The sequence below is a fragment of the Anopheles maculipalpis genome, chromosome 3RL (genome assembly GCF_943734695.1).
Source record: "Anopheles maculipalpis chromosome 3RL, idAnoMacuDA_375_x, whole genome shotgun sequence".
NCBI lineage: Eukaryota > Metazoa > Arthropoda > Insecta > Diptera > Culicidae > Anopheles > Anopheles maculipalpis.
Genome location: NC_064872.1, coordinates 26294982 through 26322732, shown reverse-complemented (window position 1 = coordinate 26322732; position 27751 = coordinate 26294982). Strand labels below are relative to the sequence as shown.

General features: G+C 45.4%; 1 protein-coding gene across 1 annotated transcript in view; it reads left to right on the top strand.

Moving 5' to 3' along the window:
- The window catches only part of LOC126565757 (muscle-specific protein 300 kDa-like), an 82430-nt gene that overhangs the window by 7815 nt on the left and 46864 nt on the right, over positions 1-27751 (top strand). Inside the window, exons 2-8 of the mRNA XM_050222964.1 lie at positions 3529-3590; positions 5535-6028; positions 6104-6380; positions 6452-9022; positions 9477-22715; positions 23090-23243; positions 23346-27679. Coding sequence (XP_050078921.1) covers positions 3529-3590; positions 5535-6028; positions 6104-6380; positions 6452-9022; positions 9477-22715; positions 23090-23243; positions 23346-27679 — 21131 coding nt within the window. The remainder of the gene's footprint in view (positions 1-3528; positions 3591-5534; positions 6029-6103; positions 6381-6451; positions 9023-9476; positions 22716-23089; positions 23244-23345; positions 27680-27751) is intronic.

Genomic DNA, 27751 nt, shown 5'->3' with positions numbered 1-27751 from the left:
TTATGCTCGTAAAAATGTCGACCAAAGGCGAGCTGCGATAACACGTTTCGTTTGGTGGGCGAGAAAACAGTCGCAAAAATTGGGATTCTAATTCTGGAAATGGATCAAGTCTATCAAGAATCAAGGCACTAATGTGAAGTGTTTTGCACATTGATTGGTTTTAAATCTATCAGATCATCGAGTCAACGATGGACTTCAAAAGCATTTAGAATAAATTATTACGCTTATCTTCAGTAATTTTGAAATAGATGTGTAGTTTTTGAGGATAATAAGTAAGAAACCTCGTTTATTTTATGGTTTCAATATTTTTTAGTTTGCAGTTTAACTTTCGATAGTCCCGATTTAATTATTTATTTAACAATTTACGCATTGCATAACCGAGAAGTCATGTAAATCTGAGATTTTACAATTTTTATCATGAATTGTTATATTCTAACATAATGAAGAAAATTCATTCAAAGGTCTAACAAGGAAACAAAACGCTGTGCAATAAAAATAAATTATAATAGTTATCTTCTTGGTTTAACGATCTGCTAGGTCATACTGGCCATCGAATGGCTTACTAGACTCATTGATAGCACCTAGTTGGATTGACTATCTCATTATGGGAGACCGTTCCCCCATCGGATGGGATTTGAACCCGGGTTCAGTCGAGGATTGGCTCAAATGTCGCCACTATACTTCGCCATCGAACCCTTCCTATATTATTATAATTCCTGATAGACTTGGTTTGGACAAGTCTATGTCAAGTAATTTCTATGCATTGAAATTCTTTTGTCAGGACTCAATTAGCTTCTATTTTGTGGTTGCATTATTTTTAATTAATTTTCATTAGTAGTTCAGTGGAAATCATCGAACTCATCCCAACATACAGGGTATCGATATTTATAAAAGAATCGTAAAATCTCTTTGGGGGGGAACATTTCAAATAGATAGTTTGTTATTGCAAGCTCGTTGTGGAGCTTTTGCAGGGAATGGAATTTTGAATTCACCAACTGGAAATTGGCATCGCCGTTATGAAGTTTTGCCAGCAGCACTTATGTAAAGAAGCAGTAATCAGATAATCTTTGCTACTAATATTTGCAACAAAACTTGTTTAAATGGCCTCCTGATGTAAACAAATAATTGGACGACATTTACTATTTTACTTGTTTAACAGAAAAGCTCCAAATGTTCGATATAAGTTCTACAGCACCTTGGAAAGTGCTGTATTGAATGCAAGGTTCCAGCAATATTACTTACTCCATTTCAAAAAATCCAGTGAGTGGTTCAATAGTCCTACTACATGGATCGAAACCCTGTAACAGTAAAAGAAAGTCTCCAAGACAGACGCCTTTAATCAATATAATCTCGAATAGCCATACAAATAGCATTGTGTGGCAGGAAAATTATTGCTTATGCATCTAGCATGTTTTGTGAAGTCTAGTGCATGGGAATAAATAATATTAAAAAAAGACATATTTTTTTACATTTGCTAATACGGCGCAAGCCGTCATATTTAAAATAAATAAATTTAAAAAAAAAAACAATCCACTCGTCAATTTGACGGGTGATGACACAGGGCGATGAGTAAGACATTTGAAAAAACCCTGAGTGTTCAAAAAGATTCATTATATGGTTCGAAATACTGTAATTACTAATTTAAAATTTATCATTGCCTGCATTGCCTAACCAACAGCCACCAATATTATACTGTGAATGTTAACAATAATCCTTGATGTGTCCTTTGGTGCTTGCAAAAATAAATTGTCATTTTATTCATAACCTATTCCTTACAGACACTTCCCATAACATGCGTCATGCTTATGATTTTATGCTGGTTGCAACGTACCAGCCACACGACAGACAACCTTCGACTCTATTACGAATTAATGACATATTTAAAGTAACAGCTATTGTAAAATCGCAAAGTGCAAACATATTGAAACGTTAGTTTTTAGCAATAGATTATTGCTTTTAAATTTAATTTTCTATAAAATATTCTTTGTTTCAGTTGTTATGATTTATAGTTATCAAACACAAAAATGCTTTAACGGCATGCAATAAAATTAACATTTTTTGTTGCTTCGTTCCAATTGCGTTCAATGCAAAAAAAAAATCCCTACATTGTTATTGCCCTTATTGCACATGCATTCACCCGGTGACATGAAAATGATTTTAAGATGCCTGTAATGCTATCTTAAAGCCATACAAGCTCCCATGTTCGAATGCCACTCACATGACAACATGAGGCGGCGAGCGCAAACGATCACTTTGCATTGATTAACCACGTGGTGATGTCACACGGTAGCCCGCACGGTGATCGCTCCATCCCGCACGGCAAATGACGTATTGGGGTTAGCAGTAGTAGTAGTAGAAGCAGTAATAGCGTCTGTACTTTACTTTTATAATATCCATCGTCGTTACCCGTCGCTACGTAGTCACGTGTTTCATCAGTTTAATGCTAATCGATCGAGGGGGTGGGGTGTATATATGGCGTCAGTTCAATAGTAACACATGTGAAGGAAACGTTACACTGCTTTTTCTACCGACAGGGCGCCAGATGGGGTTGGCAGATTTATCGTTTTACGATATGCACCGGTGTTTGCGAAATGATTAACGGCCGCACATCTTGTTGTGTGATTGAGAATATTTCTACCGGTCAATTCTCGTTCTCGAACTTGCTGTTTTATAAAAAAAAACAGTACAACCATTTTTCCTTTTAAATGCAAGAGCAAACAATAAAACTAATTCCCAACAATTAGTGCATAATGGGCGGACAAAACTTTTCTCCAACATGCAAACCATTTAATCGAAACGAAAACGCGGCGCCATCAATCCGCTACTCCGAAGAAGGAAAAAACCTTCTCTTCCGCATATATTATCCGGATTTGGTGGATGGTATTATAAAAAAAAACTGTGTTGTAAACCATGGTTCTATGGGAAACAGTGGCTCCCATGAGAGATAGAAGCACAAGGTATGCCGGGTTGTTGAGTGAAATAATTCAGAAACAAACAACATTCCGTCAAGCGAACGTCGGTTTGCGTTTCTAAGGCACAATGAGCGCTAGGCTACCGGCAGCGTAGTCGGGGCCAACTATCGGAATCGGAATACACTCGGTGCCCCGGTACTTTTTGCTAAAATGATGATGATAATGGTGAAGGAATTTATTTACTTTTCATGCCATGGTAACGGATTTTTACGAAAAGTTTCACCCACGAGCGAGGAACATGCAACACCGATATGGGTTTTTGTTCAGGTTGCTCAGTACGTTCGGCGAAGGAGGTGGCCAGTTTGAGGTGATCCTTTGAGCTGGTGGGTTTAGGTTTTAGTGTGCAGTGTGTGTATGTGTAGTTTGTGGTATTATTATGAAAGTTTATTCATAAAATATTGGGCTTAGAATAAGTGAAATATATTCAGCGTAAAGTCACTTTAGAAGATGTAAGTGAAGATCGGATACAAATGTTAGGAATAGTTTTGGTATTGTACTTTTCATAATTTCTAATACGTATATTAATTTCTTTTTTTTTTGTCTCTCTCCCTTATAGATGAGCAAGAACGTGTACAGAAGAAAACGTTCGTAAATTGGATTAATTCATTTTTAAACAAGGTAAGTGAAGTGTGCTTTCTTTAAATTCCTCATCGTTCGATTGAGCAGAACAAATTGCATAAACGGCAACGCCCTTTCCCAATTACAACTCATCGTTAGGCATGTGTTTTTCACTGTGAAAATAGTCTCTCCGTCATGATTTTAGCCATGGGAAATTCTTTAACTTATTAGACAATTCGTTACATCCTATTAATGGTGATGGATTCCGAATTCCGAAGAATAGAACCCCCTAAAGCCATTATCATTCGAACAGGATAGGTGCACATGCATACTAAAAACGAATAAATTAGGTCATTCGTCATGGATGTTTGGTTACCAACCGTAAAAGGAAATTGTTTCGGAAGGAAGGAGGCTTGCCGTTTGTTTGTTTCCTATTGGTTACGCGCGGTTGTCATTGATATTGTAACAATCAAGTTTTTCGTGAGTGTTATATGCGCAAGTGAAGAATTTATAATGGTACTAGGAGGACTTTGGGGCGATAGGATTGTCTATTCAGGTACGGATAGAAGTCAGACAACCAAGAGGCACAGCTGGGATTTATGAAAGCCTGATTTATTTTGTATGTAATCTTAAAACTTCTCTTATTACTGCCACTTCGCATCAATTTCCTTTTGACAATCTTAAAAATTTATACTGCTTTCTTCTGATCGGTTTGTGCCATTCGGAGCGGATTTTCTGAAGTCTTTTTTCGAACAGATGGTTTTCTTTCGCTTTCCAGCTGTATGACAGCTTATAACCGTAATTGCGATGATCGTAAACGATATACCCAAAGCCACATAATTGAAGCACACTTCCGATGGTTGCAGTTCGCAGCGAGACTAGTGACGGTATTGCTTCGGGAAATGATCTTTTTATTCGTTGACATATCGTTGGTATTGATACTAAAATGAAGAAATATTTGTAATAATTTATTTAATGCTAAGTTGGAAGCGCATAACAAAACATACAGGGAATTTTAGATTCGTTTAGGATGTGAAGAATTACAGACGATAGCATCATAATTGGGAATTTCGACAGAGCTAGTGATTTGGCGATAGAAAACTACTGATTGTCTATTTTCAATGGTTTCTTTGACACAAAAGTAAAATTTAATGTGTTTTGTTTGATTGCTTAAATTGGTATTCTATATTTTTTCTATTTTATGTTATTTTTATAGGAATGTATTATGTTTATTTTCATTTGTATTTTTTGTATTACTATACGTCTTGGCTTAAAGACCCACTAGAGATTTTGCCGGCCTTCGAATGGCTTAACAAGACTTACTAATCACGTAGTCAGCCGTTACTGCGGAGGAACGGTTCGGATTAGATTTGAACCCCGGTCTTGCCGTTTGAAAACCATCATTGTTACCTCTCCACCGGACCACTCTTTGGAAAATGATTAACAAGTATAGTATGTAAAAACATGCTTCTTATCTATTTCTCTTCTTAGCTCAACGACCCATTGAGCATATCAGCCATATAATAGCTTATTAAACTTATTTGTCTTAATGAAAGTTCTTAATAACCTTATCAATCATACTAGATATCTCGTAGTTGTATAATTCAGTTTTCACTACGGGAGAACAGTCCGGATGGAATTTGAATCCTGGTTTTGCCGTTTGAACCAGGTGCCTCTGTCACCTATATTACCAATCCGCCCCATTTCTCATCTATTCCTTGCCCTGAAAATGTAAAAAGAATTTCATACATATTTACAGCTCACCACTCCCTTCTGACTAATCGATAATCCATTTTTGTTCCCAAGCTACAATGTGTGCAAGCTTGCATAAAAGGTCAAAGTTCAAACTATCGACAACGTACGCGGTCGGAGAGTTATGAAGTCATACTTTTGATGAGCTCCGTACAAATTACACTGTTCTGTTCAATCCGATCAAAGTTTGATACAAATGCCCGTGCACGTCATTATAATGCCTTTTTGAATTCTATTCCTACAAACCCACAGCGCGTACCACCATTGAAGGTCGAAGATTTGATCCATGACCTTAAGGATGGCACGAAACTGTTGGCCCTGCTGGAGGTGCTCTCCGGCGAGAAGCTACCGATGGAAAAGGGAAAAGTTCTGCGCCGGCCACACTTTCTAAGCAACGTCAACACCGCGCTACAGTTCCTTACCAGCAAACGCATCAAGCTAGTCAACATCAACCCGTCGGACATTGTTGACGGACGGCCGGCTGTGGTTCTAGGTTTAATCTGGACTATTATTCTGTACTTCCAAATCGAAGAGAACAGCCGCATTCTGCACTATCTGAACGAAAATCTGAGCGGTTCGTTAAGTTCGCTCGGTAGCAGCAGTTCCGCATCGAACATACCGGCCCTGAGCAGCAGCAAACCGGTGACGTACACTGGTACGGCCTCGGTAGCTACCAGCAGCAAGGAAATGTTGAAACAGGGCCCAAAGAAAACACTTCTTACGTGGGTGAACAGTGCCTTGCCAAAGTAAGTTGGGATGGATGAGCCTGTGGCAAGAAAGACGTTCGAGTCTAATACATACACTTTCCTTACGGATTACAGATCGACGGGCCTGGAGGTTCGTGATTTTGGAGCAAGTTGGCGCGATGGTATTGCGTTCCTTTCGCTGATCGATGCGATCAAAACGAACGTAATCAACATTGCGGAGATGAAGAAATACAACAATCGCTACCGTCTCGACACAGCGTTCAATGTGGCCGAATCGGAGCTGGGCATTGCTAGACTGTTGGACGCGGAAGACGTGGATGTCAACAGTCCGGACGAGAAGAGTATAATGACCTACGTCGCACAATTTCTACACAAGTACCCGGATGTGAAGGTAATGCGAGCTTAGGACCACAAACCGTTGACGGGTACTTGTTTACTGATCCTTGATCTCTATATTTTCAGAACATAAATTCTAAGAGTGACAGCGAACGCGAACTGTTAGAACTCTTGGATTGGCTTCGCCGAACAGTACGATACTACGATGGAATGCATGGCAAATATCCCAACAACTACGCGATGTACGAGAGCGTCAATGGGGAAAAGTTGGAGAAGCAAAACACATACAAAAAGGTGAAGAGCATTAATGCCGCTAAGATGACACCGGAAATTCAAGAGTTGAACAGTCTCTGGAGCCAGCTGGAGCGTCATATGCAGCAGTGGTTGTGGTACTTGGACAGCAGTCTTCCGGACCAGTTCGGTGCAATTGGACGCTGGTTAAGCAATGGTGAAAAGCTGTTGAACGATGACGATATACCGAGCAACATGAACGAGGAGACGGCTTCGCTGATTAGCAAGAAACTTGAGGCGCACAAGCAATTCTTCGCATCGTACTACGAGGTGCGTGAAACGTTCAACAACGTAAAGATGACACCGTTGGCAAAGAAGGTACCCCTGGCACAGTTGCAAAACATGGAAAAGAGATTGCTCGACATCGAACCATGCGCCCGACAGCGGCGCATTAAGTTGAAGTATCTCGAGCACAAGTGTTGTCTGATAGCGTTCCTGAACCTGCTCGAGAACAAGATAAATGGTGTGAAGTACAATAATGAGGAAACGGTGAAGCAATCGCTCGATCATCTGAAGAACTTTGTCACGCGCAATCAAATCATGCAAGAGTTCGAGAAAGCGCTGATCGATATGCGTCAGGTAATTGAGGAGTACAAGATCGATGGTAATATTACGAAGAAGGAGATGTACAACATCGATGTGTTTTTGCACGAGATCGAGGATCGCTGGAAGAATGTGTCATCGCGATTGATCTGTACGGAAACGATGCTGGAAGATGTATTATCGCACTGGCAGCGTTGGCGCACGTTAGTGCATGAGATCGAGGCATGGTTGGTGCAAGCACACGATGCACTGCAAGGTACGGAAGATGAGCGTATCGAGTTTTTCCAGAACATTAACGTGTACAAGGAAAAGTTTGACGCACTGACGGATACATTTAACATTTTGAAATCGACCTGCGATCAAGAGACTAGTGTTGGGTTGGAAAGAAAGTACGTTCAGCTAGCAGCACACTGGGAGCAGGTGTTCCAGCACACCAAGCAGTACTTACATGTGGGCGATATTTTGCAGCATCGTCAAAAGTTCAAGGCAGATGCCGCCCAGTTAAATGAATGGATTCAACGCACCGAAACGGCACTTGGTCGTAACAATTTGCGCGATGCAGGTGAGATCCGTCGGTGTGAAACGGAAATTAAGCAAATTGCTTGTGAAATCGAAGCAATGGAAGAACTGTTCAAATCGATCAGCCGTAGCTTCCAGGCGCTAATCAAGGAGTACTCGCGGGACGAAGTTGACCGTATGATGACGATGATGAAGAAACAGAAGGAAGCGTTGGTACGGGTGCGTGCACAGATACCGATCAAGTTGCATCTGTTCCATCAGCTGCTAACTCAGCAAGAAGCGCTCGAAAGTGGTCAGCGGGAAATTTCGCAGTGGTTGGATGAGGCCGAAAATCTGCTCATATCGTACTCGTTCACCAACGATCCACAACAGACGAAGAACAATATGGCAAAGCACAAATCATTCTTCAACCGTACACTGTACTACAAATCGATGCTAGAGAGCAAGAACAACGTGTTCCAGAATCTGCTCAAGCTTACCGATACGGACAGTAGTGTTGATATGAGTGATGCAGCTTCAAAAATGAAGCAACTGAACGATCGATTCAATTACGTTATCAACAATGCGAATGATTGGGAGTACAAATTGCAGGAAAATCTGCGTGTTTGGGAAAACTTTAACGAAAGCAAACAGAAGGTGGAGACGTTCCTGCGTCAAGCGGAAGCGTTCCAAAAGTCTGCCATACCGGTGGAAAAAGAAGCCGATGCCGAAACGCAGCTCGAGTTCTTCAACTCGGCCGATCAGACGAGCATCAACAAACTGGAACGTAATACGGAAGATTTGTTGAAGTATTTGCCACCGACGGAGCAACAAATACTGATCGCCAAAGTGGAAGACATCCAGCGTCAGTGGAGCGAGGTTATTCAACAGATACCGCTGCATCTGCTAAAGGTTGAGTTCCGACTGAATGAGCTAACGTTCAATGGGTGTGCTAATGACATCGAGAAGGAATTGAACGCTGAAGAGCAAGCGTTCAATTGCAACGAAAACTTCGAAGCCATTTTGCAGCGCAATTTGGACTACTTTAAGAAGAATGATCTGCAGCGCGTGGAACAGGTGTTGGGTAATATGGAAAAGATTAACTACATCTATCTCGAGAAGTCGGCCAACGATCAAGCGCTGGCTCCGCTTTATCAGCGTGCAAACGATAGCTGGATCGCAATCTGCAAACGAATCGATAGTGTGCGAAACATTTTGCACAAAATTCCGGCCCAATGGGACGCGTATCATGCGAAGTTTGATGAGATGAACGCGTGGATGGATCGGGTAGATGAATCGTTACGGCAGATCATGGTCGAGAAGCAGACGATGGAAGAGTTCGAGCAGGAAAAGGCCACGTTCCAGGTAAGTTAGTGATTGCGATGGATGGAATTTGATAGGACCACAAGACCAAGGCTGACCAGACGGAGTTGATGAAAAAACGAGGCATGGGGTACTTTAAAGAGAAAAAGAATTCTTATTAAATTTTTCTTTAGTTTTCAAAATATTACAATCAAATATCTCTTGACATCCAATTATTGGAGACTTCGAAAATGTTCGCATCTATTGATTGCACACTCGTCGGGACCAATTATTGTACACTTTTTTCCAATCCTTATCCTCAGATTAATCTGTACAAATAAGTTGCTTGCAAATACCTCTTTCCTTACAAAATGTACTAATTCCTTCCTTGATATTACTATTTGTATGCTAACTGAAGTTGAAAACAATCATGGTAATTTATCAATCAGCAGTTCAACTCGTGCGTTCACACTAAAGTGACGTTTGTTAATGGATTTTTTTCCGCTTCTCTCCTCAGAACATCTGCTTCGAAGCTGATGCAAAGCGGGAAGATATGAAGTGGTTGGTAAAAACGTTGGACTTCCTCCTGAGCCATACCAATGAAGAGCAAGCAACAATCGAGCAAGAGAAAATCGAAAAGCTGATTGCCCGCTACAAAACCCTCATACCAACGATCGAAACAACGATGACCAAAACGGAAGTGTTTGCCAAGTGTTACACGTACCGGCGAGAGGCACAAGAAATTTGTGACCTGCTGGATCGTATCAAATCACAGGCCCGAAGTGTCCCACCACCCGAAAGCTTTAAGCGTGTGAACGAAATGATCGAAGAACAGCAGTACTCGATCAAGGAGCTAGACAATCAGCGTGCACACATCATGAAGATGCTGCAGCGCGGTAAGGATTTGAGCAAGAATCCTAGCGCACCACAGTTCATTGCCGGTGAGATTCGTAAGCTAGAATCCGGTTGGAATGATACGTACAATGAGGCAGCAGAGAAGGTACGCGCCCTGAAAGCCATCCAGAAGGTTTGGGGTGACTACAATGAGCAGAAAGGACAGATTGTTGGTTTGCTGAACACGGCCGAGATGGAGCTACGTTCGGTGACGCCTTTACAAACTGATCCGAAGAGTGTTACCCAGGATCTGGACATGAAACGCCAGTTGGCAATGAACCTAAAGCAAGCGTCTTCCAAATCCTTGCTCCAGCTGAATGATCTCTGTCGTGATTTGGGTATGTCATTACCACCGACTACACGGCAGGTGATTGAGAAGGAAGTGAGTGATCTCGGGAAGCGTGTGGACAATACAGTCGATTACGTCGAGAAGCGTGTCGTTTACCTCGAAGACTACAGTGACAAGTGGAACGAGTATAAGCAGCGGCTAGACAGTCTGAAAAGCTGGGCAAACAACGTGTATCCGAAGATGGTTGCCGCCATTAAGCAACCACAGATAAGTGCGGAAGATCGTGTACTGAAAACAAAACAGCTCGAAGGTGTACTTACCGAGAAGATCCGGCAGCTGGACGTGTTGAACGCGAGTGCTGCTGATCTTGCATCAAAGGAAGGAAACTTGAGCGAGATGAAACGTTTAAAGGCGGAAGTTGTACACCTGCAGGGAACCTTTACCGAACTGCACCGCATGGTTGACAGCGAGAAGGCCTTGGTTGGTGAAGACTTCGAAACGTGGAAGAGTTACAACCGCGATATGGACGGTCTGAAGGAGTGGGTCGAACGAGCCAAACTTGCTCCAGAACTGGAACAAATCAGACCCTCGACCTTGTCGGAAGCACGCGCCTATCAGGCACGATTGGAAACGTTCAACGAGCAGTGCGAAGGCAAGATGGACGAGTTGCAGAATGCAATTAAAAACTCCCAAAACATCCGGTACGGTGTGAAACCGTCGGAAGAAACGGATCGGTACTATATGATCGTATCGAGCATCTACGAAAACGTGCAGCATCTGTTGAATAAGACGGGAAAACTAGTCACCAATTGGGCGATCCTGGATGGTGATCTGGAGAAACTGAACGGTTTCATCGAACGGGCGGAAGTACGTATGGGAGAATTCGGCACAGTACAAGGACCAGCCGCTGCACTTCCGATCGATCTGCTGGAAACAAAGATCAAATCGCTGAAACTGTTCAGTAATGAAATTTCTGAGCAGCAGGCCAAATTGATCGCATTGGTGCATATGTTTGATCAAATAAATCACAGCCTTTCGGAGGATGGAGTGCATGGTGTACGCGATAAGTTGAAATCTGCCAAGGATCGGCTAGCCAAGCTGAGTGATGATGCACGTGCACGCATAAACGCAAACTACGAGAGTATTGTTGAGCAGCAGAACTTTAACGCCCAAATGACTGACTTCAGCAACTGGATGGATCAGATACGAACGAGCATTAGTGAGCTGGAGAATACAGCTGTGGACGAGATCGAACTGGCCGTACAAAATGTGCAGTATCTGGTACAGCAGCACGCCGACAAACGGGACACGTTCAACCAGATCTACGCACAGGTTAAGCAACAAAGTTTGTCCAACAATCCGATGGAGAACAAGCTGTTGAACGAAACGTACAGCTCGTTGGCGAGCAACTACCAAAATCTAGAATCGAGTTTACTTCAGATGAAAGACTTCCTACAGAAATGGGTCGAGTTTTTGCAGTGGCACAACACTACCAAAGATCAGCTGGCTTATTTGCGCGAGAGTATGATAAGGTACGATGTGTCCAGTGAGGAGCAGCTGAACGATGCCAATCGTCGCATTAGTGAAGTGGCTGCAGGAATTGAAAACTGGCGTCGGCTGTCGATCGCGATGGAGCAGGAACCGTGCATCTCGTTCCACGACAAAGCTCACAAGCCAGTTAGTGCGATCAGTATGATTGCGGACTTGGATCATAAGTTGGTGAGCATTAGATCGCAGGTAGATGGCAAGCTAAAGGAGGTAGAAAACACCAAAGATCGCGTTAACAAGTTCCACCAGACGCAGCAAGAGCTTACGGATTCGCTCAAGAGTATTGAGGAGAAGCTGAAAGGCATCATTCAAGCTGCACGATTGTCTACCCTGGACGATGGTATGGAGGATCTATCGACGTTGAACGAAAAGATCAGCGAGCTGTGCAGTGCAAAGGCACAGGTACAGTACGAGGGCAATCTATTGCTGAAACAGGACGTTGTTGATACTGGCATGGAGATTCAGGAAGAGCTTGGTAAGCTCGATAAGAAGGTTTCGGAGTTGCAGCAAGAGTCCGATGAAACATTGCGCGTCTTTTCGGGCACGAGCGATTTGTATGGCGATTTTAACAAGTACAACATGAGCTTTGCTAACGAACTGAAACAGATCGAGACGCTTAATAACGGTACCGTACTGAACTTCGATAACAAACCGGCATTGCAACAGGCCCTCGATCAGCTAAAAAAGGCTTCCGAAACTATGATGAAAAAGGTGAAGAGAAGCCTAGATGTAGTGGCGGCAAAGGGTAACGAGTTGGCGAAAACGTTCCGTGCTTATAATCCGCAGGATTGTGATAACATACTCGACATCATTCGTCATAATAACGAGCTGTTTAAGGCGAACCTGGAACGCTTAATCGACAATTCGAGTGTGCTCGATCAGAAGGTTGCCCTGTACAAGCAGGCGGACGAGCTGCATCAGGATCTAGACGATTGGTTGCAATCGAAACGCGACCAGCTATCGCGCGTGCTAGAGAACCCGGGTGAGATCGAGAGCAAAATTGTGACCTACCGTGCGGAACTGCCGGCACAACAAGCGTTCAAGGAAAATCTGGATGGTTTGCTGCAGGAGTTTAAAAAAATGAATGGTGGCAATTTACCGAAGGATTTGCATGGAATGTCAGTACAGCTGGATGATGCTTTCCGTGCGATCGAGGATACTGTCGGTCGGTTGAACAATCGCATGTCCGAGTATACTGCCGACGAGCGACGGTTGAAGCTTTCGATCAAGGGTATTATTGAGCGTATTTATAGTATACGCGAGGAGATTGTAGGCTGTGACGATATGACACTGGACAGTGGCAAGCAGCTCGTTCATCTTACCGGCTGTCGTGAGTTACGGCGGAAGTTAAATCTGGTTGGTGAAGAAATCACGGAGCTGAAGAACGAATTCGCCTCGATGGAAGCAAAGTACGATCAAGGCATCAAGGAAGCGTCTACCGTCTCGAAAGAAATCCAAAATCTTGATCAACGCTTTGGGTTGGTGATGAACAGCTTGAACGAAGTGGAGACAAAACTGACGAAGGGTGTGGAGAAATCGTTCAAGGATAAGCTGGGGGCATTGACCAGAATGATTGGAGCGCAGAGTGAAAAATTGAACTGGTGCGCTCCGGAACCTACGAGCGATAAGTACCAGCTGGAGGTGAAACGTACTACGCTGAACGATGTACGCACAAGCATTGAGGACTGTGAACGTATCCTTGGCGAGGTGGAGCGGTCGCTTACGGGTGCGGTGACAGAACTGTTTTCTCCGGCAAAGATTAACAATATGACCGACGAAACGAAGGAAGTAAGCAAACAGCTCGAGGTGTTGAAGCACGCTTTCGTAGAGACGGAAAAACAGCTAACCGATAACATTGCCCTGTGGTTGAGCTACGAAACTATCTCGGAAGAGGTGATTCATTTCCTGAAGGACCTAGAAGCTCGCAACCGCATGGAGACGGTCCTGTTGATTGATTTGGCGAATCTGGGTGATAAATCGAAGGAAGTGAGTCAGGCACGCGCGACGCTGGAAGAGTTCAAGGTGAAAATGGATCAACTACAGTCCGTTGGCAATCAGTTGAACGAGGTGAACCAGGAATCGCGAGCCCTTGTGTTGGTTCACCATCTTCAGAACAAATATCACACATTCAGCAAGTACTTCGCCCAACTGCTCGATCGCTTGGAAGACGTACGCTTGAAGGACGTTCAGTTCCGTGAGGCGGTTGATAAGATACGTCAATGGTTGCGAGAGATGCAGAACAAAAAGCATGCACAAAATCTTGGAGCGGATGCCCAAGTACAGGCCCTTTCCGATCGCGAGTATGAAGCTGCTAAGGCGTTGCGAGCAGAGATCCTGTCGAAGGATAGTGCTCTTAATGAAACTTGCTCTCTGGGAGAAAATCTTTACGCCGAAGTAAGTGTCGATTGTCGCGAGGGAATCCGTGACGAGATGAAGCGTTTACGCACCGACTACAACGCACTCCTGGAGGAAGTGAACGGTGGCATTAAGCGTATCGAGTCTGATTTGATCAAGAAGAAATCGATCGACGAAAGTCATAACCAGCTGAACAATTGGTTGACGGAACTGCGAGGTAAAATCACGTCCGGGTTAACTGATCGCTATGCAACGCTGCCGGAGAAGAAGAGTGCTCTTTATAGTGGCAAAAACATGCAGAAAGACATCACGGTGCATGAGACGAACTTGGATCAAATTCAGAAGAAGGTTATGGCATTGCCAGATAAAAGCTCCCTGGCACATATCGAAGAAACACGCCAAAATTATGGTGCCCTTCGTGAGGAACTTGATCGAAAGATTGCACTTCTGGAGCAAGCCATCAAGTCGCACGAGCAGTACAATACGATGTTGGAAAAGTCACGCGATTGGTTGTTGAAGCTTCAATCCCAAACGGAAGACATGTTCAACGATGGCGATCTTACGAAGGCAAAGCTAGAGGAATATTTGATTCTAGTTGATACGGTACTAACGGAGGAGGAAGCTGCTCTAGACGATGTGAACGAGTGTTACAAGCAGTTCGCCGTTGTTATGGCCCAAACGCACGAGAACGGTCATTCGGAGTTGTTGCGTGCGTTCGAAGACAACAAGCGTCAGTGGACCACGTTTTTCGACAAGTGCCGTGCGTTTAAGGCTCGATCGACCGAATCGCTGAAACAGCTGGACGCATTCAACGGACGGCTGGAAGGAGCTTTGGCATGGTTGGCAGAGAAAAAGAGTGAAATCAAGGACACTACCGCCCAGGGCCCGCTGGACGCTAAGCAGCAGTGTTTGGAGGCGTTGAAGAAATTGCGTGACGACATCCAAAGCTATGGCGTGAATGTGAGCGGCATTCTGGAGGAAAGCCATCAGGTGAAATCGAAGTTTGATGTCAGTGGTAAGGTGGGACAGTTGCAGAACGAGTATCGTGTTGTGGCTGGGTTGTGTGCGGAAGCGATTGCAAAGGCAGAATCTACTCTCCACGATCAAAGTGATTTCAACCAGGCGTATGATGAGTTTGAACGGCTGCTGCGCAAAAATCTAGAAGGTTTGGAGGAATTCCGTGTGCTGGTCGGTGACCTGAGTGTGTTGCAGGAACGACAGCTACGCTTGAAGGAGATCGCTTACAAACGATTGGATGACAGTAGCCCGTATGAAGATTTGATCAATCGTGGCGAAAAACTTTACTCCTACACCAGCCCCGAAGGTCGAGAATTGATTCGTCAGAAACTGGGAGCGATTCGTGAATTATGGGATCGTTTTTCGGACGAGTTGAACGCGGTAACACAACGTCTAGATCAGTGCATTCTTCAATTTGGAGAATTTTCACTGCAACAGGAACAGCTTTCGAAGTGGTTGAAGGATATTGAAAAGTCAATGGAAGTAAATGCTGAGCTGAAGGCAAACATACAGGACAAGCGTACTCAGTACCAGAACCACAAGCTAATGCATCAGGAGATTCTCTCCCAGGTGGGACTGGTAGAATCGGTTTGTGCAAAAGCGCAACAGTTGCTTACGCTAACGCAGGATCAACACTTGCAAAGCTGTGTAGTGTCGATCAAGGATACATATCAGGGAATAGTGCGCAAGTCCGGCGAGCTATTGGACAACCTCAACGCTTGTGTTCTGGTGCATCAAAACTACGTAACTGCCTGCAGCAAACTTCGTAGCTGGATCAACGAAGAAAAGGACAAGGTGTTCTGCTGCGAAGAAACCGGTGGTGAGAAAAATGAAATCAACAAACGCATCGAAGCGCTTAGCAATTTGAAGCTCGGTAAACCGAAGGGCGAAGAATTGCTGAACGCGCTAGTACAGTGTTTCGACGCAATGAAGGATAGTACGTCTCCGGCTGGAATCAGTATGATCGAACGCGAGATTGGTGAGCTTCGCAACGATCTGGCAAGCTTGTATGGACAGATTGAGGAGTTGATCGGAAACCAACGCAAATCACTCACCGGTTGGAGCCAGTTCGATCAAGATTTGGACGCCCTTACAAAATGGTGTCGCTCGATGGAGGGTATTTTCCGCGAGCAACAGCTGTACGATTCGCTCGAACGCAAGCAGCAACAGTTGGAGGTGTTCCGAAAGAATCAGGAAGCGATCGGTGAGAAGCAGAAACAGATCGATGATTTCGTTACCATGGCTCAGGCACTGTTTACCAAAACCGGCGTGGAGAAGATAAAGTTCTACATCAACCAGCTGATCAATCGCTACCAGTTGCTGCAAGTGCTGAGCAAGGAGGTTGCTAACCGTGCCCAAAACATCGTCAACGATCACAAAAACTACCAAGAAAGATATACCGAAAGTGCAGCACGCCTGCAAGAAATTGAGAAGGATCTGGAAGCATTGGGACACGAGAAGCTGGGTGCTGCCAATCAGTCAAAACTGCAGCAGCTAGAGATTGAGAAGGAAAGGTTTGAGAATAATCTTACCAGCTTGGTGACGGCCAGTGAAAAAGTGCTGCCCGAAACAAATACCCAGGGACGTGAGAAGATTCGTGAAGAGGTGCGTCAGCTGAAGGATCGTTGGGATCAGATCATTGCAGGGTTGAATAATCTGAAGAAACAGCTTGACGTCCGTTCGATCCAGTGGTCTTCCTATCAGGACATTTTGCAGCAGGTGTTGCAATGGTTGGATGCCACCGAGCGTAAGATTGAACCTAACGAGTCGCAGAGCTGGAACTCTACGCAAGAGATCCGTTCGAAGCTTTTCAAGTATAAGGCTATTCTGCAGGAAATCAGTGGCCATCGGCGTATAATCGATTCGCTGAAGGAGAAGGCAGATTCACTCGGGTCGGATGTGCAGAACGAAGATATCAATGCAAAGGTCCAGTCCATAACCGAGCGGTACGAGTTGCTGAAAAAATCTTGCAGTGATTTGATACGCAAATTGGAACAATCACTGGAGCTATGCAATAAGTTCAACGAATCGCAAAAATCATTGCTTGACGAACAAGACTATCTGTTCGGGGAGCTGAAGCAGCTGTCGGATGTGTCCGGAAACAAGCGTGTCGTTCAGGAGAAGGTCCAAAAGATTGATGATTTGCAGCAAGCCAACGGGAAGATGGAAGAAAAGTTTAAGCATCTAGCTAAACTTATCACTGACAATGGAGATCTAATATCGTACGGCGCGAAGACGGTAATGGAGCAAGATCTGCTGAAGATGAAGGGAGACTTTGAAAAGTTTGTCGCATCGATTGGAGACGCCAGGGTGGAGTTGCAGAAGCGTTTACAGCTGTGGGATGATTACCAGCGTGATCTCGATCAGATCGGAGCGTTTTTAGCCGAGGTGGAAGACACAATGCGAGGTTACACCCTCAAGAACAGCTTGAACGAGAAACAGGAGCAGCACGAGTACTATCAGGCGCTGCTGGGACGATTGAAGCAAAATGCGCTTGAGTTCGATAAGCTGCTAGACAAGTCATCGGAGCTGTTGCAGAGCAGCGGTGATACGAAGATTTCGTTCAACATGCAACAGCTAAAGTCTCGTGCACAGTCCGTCGATGGTACGGTGAAGGAGTTGGCAAAGAAGTGCGAAAGTGCCTACAACGACCACAAGCAGTATCGCAAGCGATACGACGAGTGTGACAAAGAGCTGGACGAAATACGGGATGTGTTTGACGGGTGTCGCATGCAGAATGCTCAAAACCTGCAGAGCACAGGCCAGCAGCCGGATCCGCAAGCAGTACTGGGCACAATACAATCGCTGCTCGCTAAGCACAACATGGTAACGGTGCAATGCAATGCGGTGTCCGATGGGGGCGAACAGCTGTACGCTACCACATCATCCAAGGGCCAGCAGATGATTCGAAGCGAAATCCAAGAACTAACAGCAAAGTGTGAACGTTTGTTTGACGAGGTGAATGAGTACGCCCGGTCATATGAGGGCCGTTTGGCGAAGTTGTCTGGATTTATGGAGAAAGCGGAACAGCTGCAGGAGTGGCTCAACAACGTTGAAGGCCAGTTGGGTCGTGGCAGTTTGATACTGAAGCCAACACTGGACGAAAAATGTGCTCAGCAGCAGGCCTATTTGGAGTTGCTGAATGACATTAAAAACCACCGACCTGAGCTGAATAATGTGCGTGATTTGGTGGACAATATGCAGGAGCGTCATCCGAGCATAGAACGAAGGATGGCTGAACTTACCGGTAAATATGAAGAATGTTTGGAGAAGGCACAAAACTATGGCGATCAGTATGATCGTATTGTGCATAACCATCGCCAGTACTGTAAGGCCGTAATGGAAACGCAAGATTTTATTGATGCCAATCACAACACGGTGGAACTGTGGGGTGAAACCGATCTGGATCAAGTATCGCTCATGACTAATCTGGACCGTCTGACGGAGTTGAAGAAATCTATCGTGGCGGAACAGAACCGTGTGGAGCAGATACGAGCAATGGGTGAAGCTACTATTCCTGATACGAGTGATGAAGGTCAGGCGAACATACGCTCCCAGATTGACATTTCACAGCAGGAGTGGGAAGGTTTGCTAGCTGCTATTGATACCACGATGGACGGTATTCGTGGTAAGATGAGCGAATGGAGCGATTATGAGAAAATTCGTACGGATTGTATGAACTGGATGCGTGATGTTGATGCGAAGATCCATTCGGTCGATCTGAAAGCGACACTGATTGATAAGAAGGCTACGCTGGATTATCTGAAGAGCTTGCAGGGTGAGGTAAAGGCAAAGGAGCTGGAAATCGACAACTTTACCGAGAAGGCTCAACAGTTGTATCGTGGTTATTTGAGCAGCCGTAATTCTCAAATATCGGAGCTAGCGGTGAAGTATCAGCAAACTGCTAGCCGTATCAAAGAGCTTGTTGGTCGTTGGCAACAGTACGTGATTCAACATCAAGAGCTCGAAACGCGCATCGGCGAACATCGCGATTGGTTGAACAGTGTGCGTGAGAAGCTGAACTACTGTGCTGATCTTTCGAGCACGTCCGAGAAAGAACTTCAAAGCAAGCTTAAACTCGTCCAGGATATGATTGTGAATAAAGAAGATGGTTCTGGACGGTTACAGACGATCGTGGATCTTGCGCAGCAAGTGCTTGCCTGTACAACACCCTCCGGACACGAGGCTGTCAATAAGGCAGTCGCTGCATTGCAAGAGGAATGGTCCTCGCTTGCGTTACGCATGATCGACATCCGTGCGAACCTGGACGAAGCCATCAATCAGTGGTCTGGCTTTTTGGATCAAGTGAATGATCTGAAGCGAAACATCGATTGGATGGAGAATGAGCTGAGTGGATTCGTCGAGTTCCAGGCCACGATGGCCGATAAGCGGGCACAGCTGGAGCGGATCAAGAATACGGAGGAGAAAATCCGTTTGGAGAAGATCGAGATCGAGCCGTTGAAGCAGAAAACGGCCGAGATGGCAGCTTCAGGTCAACAGTCGCAGGCAGCTGCTACGGCTCAGCAGATTCTCAGCAAGTTCGATTATTTGGCGGAAAAGATCAGCAAGATATTAACCGATCGTGAGGATCAGTACCGTGATCACCGCCTGTACAAGGAAGCTTATGATGATCTGTTCAATTGGATTAGCCGTGCGAGGGAGAAGTTGCCTTGCGTAAAGCAACAGTCCTTGAGCGATAAGCTAACGATGGACAGCGCCATTGCACCGCTGGATGCGCTGATGAACAAGAAAGCACAAGGTGAATTGCTGGTGGAGCATCTGGTGCACACCGGTGAGGTTGTGATGGCTTCAACGTCCGAAAAGGGCAAAGAAGCGATCCGTAGCGACATTAATGGGTTAAAGACGAACTTTGACTCACTGTTCGGTGACATTGACAAGCAGAAGCGTGATCTGGAGAAGACACTCAATTTGCTGCGCGAGTACAAGGAAGAGTACGAGCGACTGTCCGAATGGTTGCAGCAAGTGGACATCCTGGTAAAGAATCATAAGCTGGCAATGTGCTCGAATTTGCCCGAGAAGGAAAAGCAAGTACGCGAGATGCGTGAACTCATTGGCAAGCTTGAAAAGGGTCAGGGAGAGATGGATAAGTTTAATGCGTTCGCCGCACCACTGCTGCAATCCCATCTCGATACGTACATCGGCAATCAATTGCGACATCTGAACTCACGCTATCAGGTGCAGGTAAATTTGGCCAAGGATGTGCTGAAGAAGGTTGAGACGAACCATGATCTGCACCGCGAATACAAGGATAATCTCACAAAGGCAAACAGTTGGATTGAGAATGCGAAGGAGATTGTGCGCTACTCGACCGAAAATGTGGACAGCGTTAGCAAGGACAACCTGGAGAAACGGCTGGAGAAGATAGTGGAACTGATACAGCAGCGTGAACAAGGTCAGCATCTTGTGAATGCGACTGTCAACACGGGAGAAAAGGTTGTGAAGAGTACCAAATCCGATGGCAAGGAAGTGATCAATGGTGAGATTAAGGACATCCAAACGAACTGGGACCGGTTGGTGAAGCGTATGTCCACGGCTAAGGTACAGCTCGAGACGAATCTGCTGCAGTGGGCGGACTACAGCTCCAGCTATAATCATCTACAGCAATGGATTCAAGATCGTGAGAGCAAACTGCAGCAAGTTTGTGAGCAGAAGGTCGTTCGCTTCCGTCTCGGTGGTACTTCGAGCAGTCTGAGCAGTGGTTTGAACGAGCGTCGCGCCAATCTTCGTCAGGCGAACGATATCGTACAGGATATTGTAAGCTTCGAGCCGATGATTCAGTCCGTTGCAAGCAAAGCGTCGGATCTGCGTCAAACGTCGCCCGCTTCGGAGATATCAAACAAGTACGAAACGCTCAGCAAGCAGGCAAAGGAACTGTTTGAAAAGCAGAAGGAAACGGTTGAACTTCATCAGGCGTTCATTGATGCAAGCAATGAGTTCGCTGCCTGGATTCGAAACGCTAAGGAATGTCTGAACAAATGCTCTGATTCGCGTGGTGATAAGGAAACGCTCGTTTCTAAGATGACACAGCTGAAGATATTGGACAACGATGTGCCGGTTGGTCAGAAAAAGCTGGAAAAAGCACTCGAACAAGCGGAAGTGGCTTGTCGCAATGTGGACAGCGAAGAGGTGGAAGCGATAGAGAAGGAGGTAGCCATTTTGCAGGAAGAATTCGACAACTATTGCTTGGCGCTGAAAAAGATCAGTGGTGCACTGGAGAATGGTATCGTACGGTGGACCGAGTATGATGATCAATATGGTGTGGCACTGAAATGGTTGGACAGTATCGAACAGGAAGTCCAAACGTACAACAAGATGCAGGCCAATCTGCAGGAGAAGAAGCGGGTCTTGGAAGAGTTCCAGGACAAGTTGCAAACACTGTTCGACTGGCAACGGGAGCTTGATAGTTTGAATATGCGAGCTCAGGTGTTATTGGAAATTTGTGCCGATACACGCATCAGTAATGGTGTGACACAGCTAACCACCAAGTACAATGTGCTGCTGTCGATTGCGAAGGAGATCATGCGCCGTCTAGAACTGCATTACCAAGAACACCAGCAACACAATACGTTGTATGGCGAGTGTCAGGACTGGTTGGATAGGATGCGTGAGAAATTGAACGAATGCGAATCTGTTCCGCATACTGTCGCAGAAACCCAATCCAAACTGAACATTGTAAAGGGTATCCGCCAGTCACTGGAACAGGGACAGAACAAGTTGCGTTATCTGATCGAGCTAAAGGAGAAAATTGTGCTCAGTACGGAGACGAGCGGCGCTTCGAAGATTGAGGAGGACACGGAAAATTTGAAGACCGAATATGAATCCCTGATGGTGGACATAACCGAAACACGTCAACGGCTCACCAATCATCTCGCACAGCTCGAAGATATTGGTAAGTTGTCGCGAATGTTGGCCGAATGGATTGAGGAGGTGCAGGGCAAGTTGGACGCTGGTGAGACGATGCAGAACGAGCTGGCCGATAAGCGCGTGCTGTTGGAAAAGTATCGTGCCATTCAGCGAGAAACTGGAAACTACAACGAAGTGGTGGAGAAAATCAAATCCAAGATGACCGATAATGCTAACATTGATGTAGAAGAGTTCACTAAAATACTTACCGATTACGAAGCGATCGTAGCTAAGGTTGCGGCCGAAATCGAGCGGCTTGAAAATCAGGTCAATAATCACGAAAGGTTCAAGCAAGCGTTGGGTGAGCTTTACGAATGGATGAAAGCAACGCGCCAGACGATCCAACAATCGTCCGATTTCCATGGTGATAAGGAGCATATCGTGAGCCGCATCGAGAAGTTGAAGGGAATTGAAGTTTCATTCGCCGAAGGTAAAGTGTTGCTGGAGAATATGGCCGACATGGGTAACTCACTGGCAGCGATCAGTGGCCAAGAAGGACAGGCTACGATTAAGCAGGAAATACTGCAAGTGAAGGCAGATTGGGATGAGCTGGAGGAGCTGGCCAGAAATTCGAGACAAACGCTGGAAGATTGTCTTGCATCGTGGGATAGCTTCCTGGATAAGTCGGAAACGCTGGGTGCTTTCTTAGACGAGTACAATGTGAAAGTGAACGGATATGGTGCAAGCGAAGGAACTGCTGATCAAGCCGCAGTACTTAGCGATCTAAAGGTAAGAGCTAAAGGAATTCTGTTTTACCCATATTGATTCCATATTTGTTATTAATTCCTATAGCGTTACAAATTTAAATGATAAACTAATTAACCAATAATACACCGTTGCTAATTAACATTAAGATGGTCGTGAAGACGTACCGTGTAAATTATAATTACTATATAATTTTTACCAAAACCTTGTTACTAGAGCTATGTCCGACTGACATCCTCGATTCGTTAATTTATGTAATTTGTTTCTTCTTCTCTTCCATGAACCACTTGCACGTTGACCATCATCACCGACGATTGACCAATACGTGTTTGTGTTCCCACCGTGATTTGCATGATTTGCCGAAACGGTACCGTCCCCCAAATCTGTTGGGCATACAGCGCATACAGGATTTGATTCTGACGAAAAAGAGTACCGTCGAAGAGTTGAACGATGTTTGCGAGGCACTTATGGAGAAGAGTGCCTGTGCGACGGTTCGCGATCGTACCGTAGATCTGCAAAAAAGCTACTCGACGTTGCTTGGAAAAGTTCAAGGTAACGCGGAAGTTTAGATCAAACGGTTGACTGTTTTGTGTGACTGTTGAAGTGTTTTCTTTTTATTCATGACTCTAATTTTTATTGCTTTTACTTTTGCAGGATTTATCACGAAACTAGAGAAAAACCTCGTCAGTCATACCGAGTTTCTATACTATAAGGAAGAAATCAACAAGTGGTTGAACGATGCTAATGCAACGATTAAAAACTGCAGCGACGTTGCAGCGGATGATGTGCTAGTTATCAAGCAGAAGGTAGTACAGCTTCAAGCACTGTCCAACTCAATCCCACAGGGCCAAAAGCTGTTCGAGATGTTGCAAGATTCCTTCACGAAGTCTTCCTACCTATATCCGGAAGATAAGCAAACAACCATGTTCCAGGACATTTCGGACATTCGTGATTCGCTTGATACGGTTATAATTGGTATCAGTTCGTCGCTAAACAACCTTAACGCACAGGCAAGTCGTTTGGAGTCGTACGAGGAGCTGAAACGGCGCATCAACGAGTGGCTTGCGACAACGGAAAGCGTGTTCGAAACGCTTCCTGAAACTCATGGTGAAATGACCGAAGTGAAAACATTACTCGAGCGTCTGAAGCACATCCAAACGGAGATATCGTTCAAACAGTCCGACCTCGAAAACCTCCAGCAAGAAGCGGCAAATCTTTTCGACGTGAACAAGTGTTCCGCTGAAATGGAACGTGTCGCAAGTTTACAGTCTCGTTGCACCAAGCTCAGTGAAAAGTGTTCGTATCAAATTCGCAACTTAGAAACAGAACTGGACGATCAGATGGCGTACTACCAGAACCTGCAGGAAATTGAAAAATGGCTGCTCCAGATCTCGTTCCAACTGATGGCACACAACTCCTTGTACATCTACAATCGGGAGCAAACGTTGGAACAGATTGCACAGCACGAGAAGCTGCTCGATGAGATACAGCGCTATCAGGTCAATATTGATGACTTCAATGCCAAGGGCCAGTGTCAAATCGAGCGATACATTTTAAAAGCACCGGCCATCAAGAGTCGCATCGAAACGCAAATGAAGAATATTCGCGACAGCTACAATTCGTTGCTGAATACTTCGGTACAGATCAAGAACAGGTTGCACGATTCGCTGAACAAGTTCCAGGAGTATGAAGACACGCTGGATGACATCAATAGACAACTGGATGCGATGGAACCGCTGGTAGCGGAAGAACGATTGCTAGAGGTAGTTGATTATACGGTCGGTCAGTGTCAGCTGGAGAAAGCGCAAAGCATCCACAACAAGCTGCAGGTCGAGAAGAGTCGTCTAATGTTTGCTGTGCAGGCCTGTGAAGCAGCGACAGCCAGTATTAGCCGGCCCAGCTCACCGATGGACAATGTGTCGCAGATGATACCGGAGAAGGAGCTGATGGTAAGAGCACGGCTGGAAGATCTGATCGATGATGTGCAGCAATGGATTGCAGATTTGATTTCCTCGATAAATGACTGCGAGCGTCAGCACAAGCAGAAGGTTGAGCTGGAGAACTGGATTCAAAAGCAGAAGGCAATCGTTGCCGATTGGAGCTCGAAGCCTTGCAAGTTTAGACCGGAAGCGGCAGAGCAGGAGCTTCGCGCGATGAATGAACTTTCGCGTACGATTACTGTCAAGCGGAATGATTTGCAGGGTGAAACGGATCAGGATCATCGGTTGCGCGAAGAACTCGAGAAACTCCAGAGCAGCCTGAAGAAGGTGATAGATCGCAAGAAGGAAGACCAACTGGCGATAGAGAAGTATCGCAAGAACTACGAGGACGTGCAGGGTTGGCTGGATGCGATAACGAACCAAATCGATAACGTGGAGAAGGGTGGCGGTTTGAGCTGTAAGCAGAAGTTAGAGAAAATCTCCAACATTAAGCGCATTCTTGAGAATGATAGCGAGATGATATCGAATTTCAAGCGCAACGGTGATCATATTGTGGAGCTTGTCAGCAATCTCGACGCGCAGCAGGTAACGGAGCAATTGAAATCCATCGATCGTCGCTATAATGATATCACCAAGCGACTGAACCGTCGGTTGGACGTGATTGATTCGACGAACAAAATGTTTGGAAAGCTTCGTAGCGATATTGGAGAATTGTCGCAGTGGGTTGTGGATAAGAACGGCACGCTGGATATACCGTACCAGTTGGGATCGGATACAAAGTCGGCCGAAAATCAACAGCAGACATTTAAATCGCTACTGAAAGAAATTGAAGGCAAGCAATCATACGTTGACACACTGGGCAAACGGTTTTCGAGCATTCAGTCAGATTTGGAACCGAACGAAAAGCAACAGCTCGAAGCGGAACTGCACATATTGATGAAGAACGTTGCCCTACTCGGGGATCGTGTGCGTGGTGAGTTGGACAGAATCGTGGAGGACATCCTGTGCCGTAAGAACATGCACAACAATCTGGACGTGACGCGCGCGTGGATCAAAACGAAGCAGAACGATGTGAACAAGATTTCGGATCAGATACCGCTGCTATCGAGCAACGTAAACTCGGAGATCAAGCTGTGCCAGCGCCATGCACAGACGATTCGGGAGTTTGAAGAAAACGCCTTCAGGGACGTATCGAACCAGGTACGCGAAATTATGAAGGACTGCAGCGACGAAGGTAAGGCAAAGCTGGCTCAAGAATTTGGTGACATCGAGGCCAAACTAAGGGAGCTGGTGGAGAGCTGCTCCCGGAAGATCGAGTTCATGGAGCGGGAACATGGCAAGCGGCGTGAGTTCGAGGGTCGCAAGGATCGCGTGTGGAACTGGTTGAACGAGGCGGAATCGATCGTGTCGGCGGATATACGTACGACGAGCTACGAGATACTGAAGGATCAGAAACAAAAGTTCGACAAGCTGTGCAAGGAATGTGATGTAATGAAGGGTGTCGTGAAGGAGTCGGAAGATTTCAAGAGTGCAATTTTGCCCACGCTGAACGAACTGGACAAGACGAACATTAACAATCAGGTGAAAGTGATGCGTGAAAAGTGGAACGCGATTAGTAATGTGCTGAAGGTGAAGTGTAAGAAGTTGGAAGATCATCTGGTGGAGTATGAGGATGCGATCGCAAAGATTCAGGGTTGTGCCGCGTTTATAGTGCAAGTGCAGGGACGGTTGAAGGAAATGAATCGCCCAGTGACAAGCAGGATCGAAAACATTCAGGACTTCCTGTTGGCGTACGAGCAGATTCTTGGAAGTTTGAAGGATAAACGGTTGGAAATGAGTACGATACTATTGACCAACTTACCGCAACTTCGCGAAAATTCGGCCAAACTGGAGGAAATGATTATGGGTATTGAGGAGCAACTACGTCGACTAAAAGCGATGTTGCTGTTGAAGGAGCAGTTTATCGGTGCGATAAACGACATTGTGAAGCTGATTGCAAAGATCAACACGGACTTCAACACTGTGGATAACTTTAGTCCGACGGTTGATGAACGATTGATGCGCTACAGTGAAATTCTGCAGAGCATCGAAGAATGCGAAGGTTTGCTAGTGGCTGCCACGGACAAAGGTCATCAAATTGCTAGCGATGGTACCGATCTGGATCGGCATAACATTATGGATCAGATTCATTCGCTCCAACAGCAGCTCGCATCGATCAAACGATCGATCGAGCTGGAGCACGATAAGTACCAGAAGCAGCGAGCGTATCACAAGACCCTGTCCAATGATCTGTTCGCGCTGGTGGACTGGTTCAAGGATAATGACGAGCACATCAAGTCACGCCCACTGTTCGGGTTAGATTTGAAGATGGCCGACCAGCAGCACAGTGCACACATCGCGTTAGCCGGAAAAGCCAACATAAATCTAAAGATGATTGAAGATTTACTCGGAAAGTTAGCGCACACGGATAGTAAACTGCCCGAAGATCTGCAGGACATGGTTGATAGGGCGAGAACACTGCAAGAAACAATACCGCAGGAGTTGGTTGCACGCGAAGCATACCTCACCCAGAACCGTCAGTATCGTTTGGAGTTCCGCGATAGTATGGATCGCGTTAAGAAGTGGCTCGCGGCAGCGGAGGATCGATTCGAGCATTCGAAAACGTTCAGCTTTGATCAGGAGAAGATAACGGTCGCGTTGAAGGAACTGGAAGATTTTCTGCACAGTGAGGCCGAGATCCGCACGTTGCTGTACAGTGGCATACAGGAGCAGGCCGATCGGTTGTGGAATTCGTTGAGTGAAATGGACCAAAACCAGTGTCTTGGTGAGTTGCAGCAATTGAAAAATCGTTTAAGTGATGTGTCGCATCGTGCCGCGATTCAACAGACGGAACTGCTGTCCAACAGTGATCTGGTGAAATCGTACAAGAAACATTCGAGTGCTGTGAATAATGTGCTTGTGAAGAGTAAATTGGACGACACGATTTTGACCATCCCGACGCTACCGGCTCGTATTGATCATATCAACGTCTTGCTCAACATGTTGCAGGTGAGTGGAATAATAATGAGTATTTAATTATTGCAGAATTGCGTTTATAGCTATCAATTTATTGACAAGGAT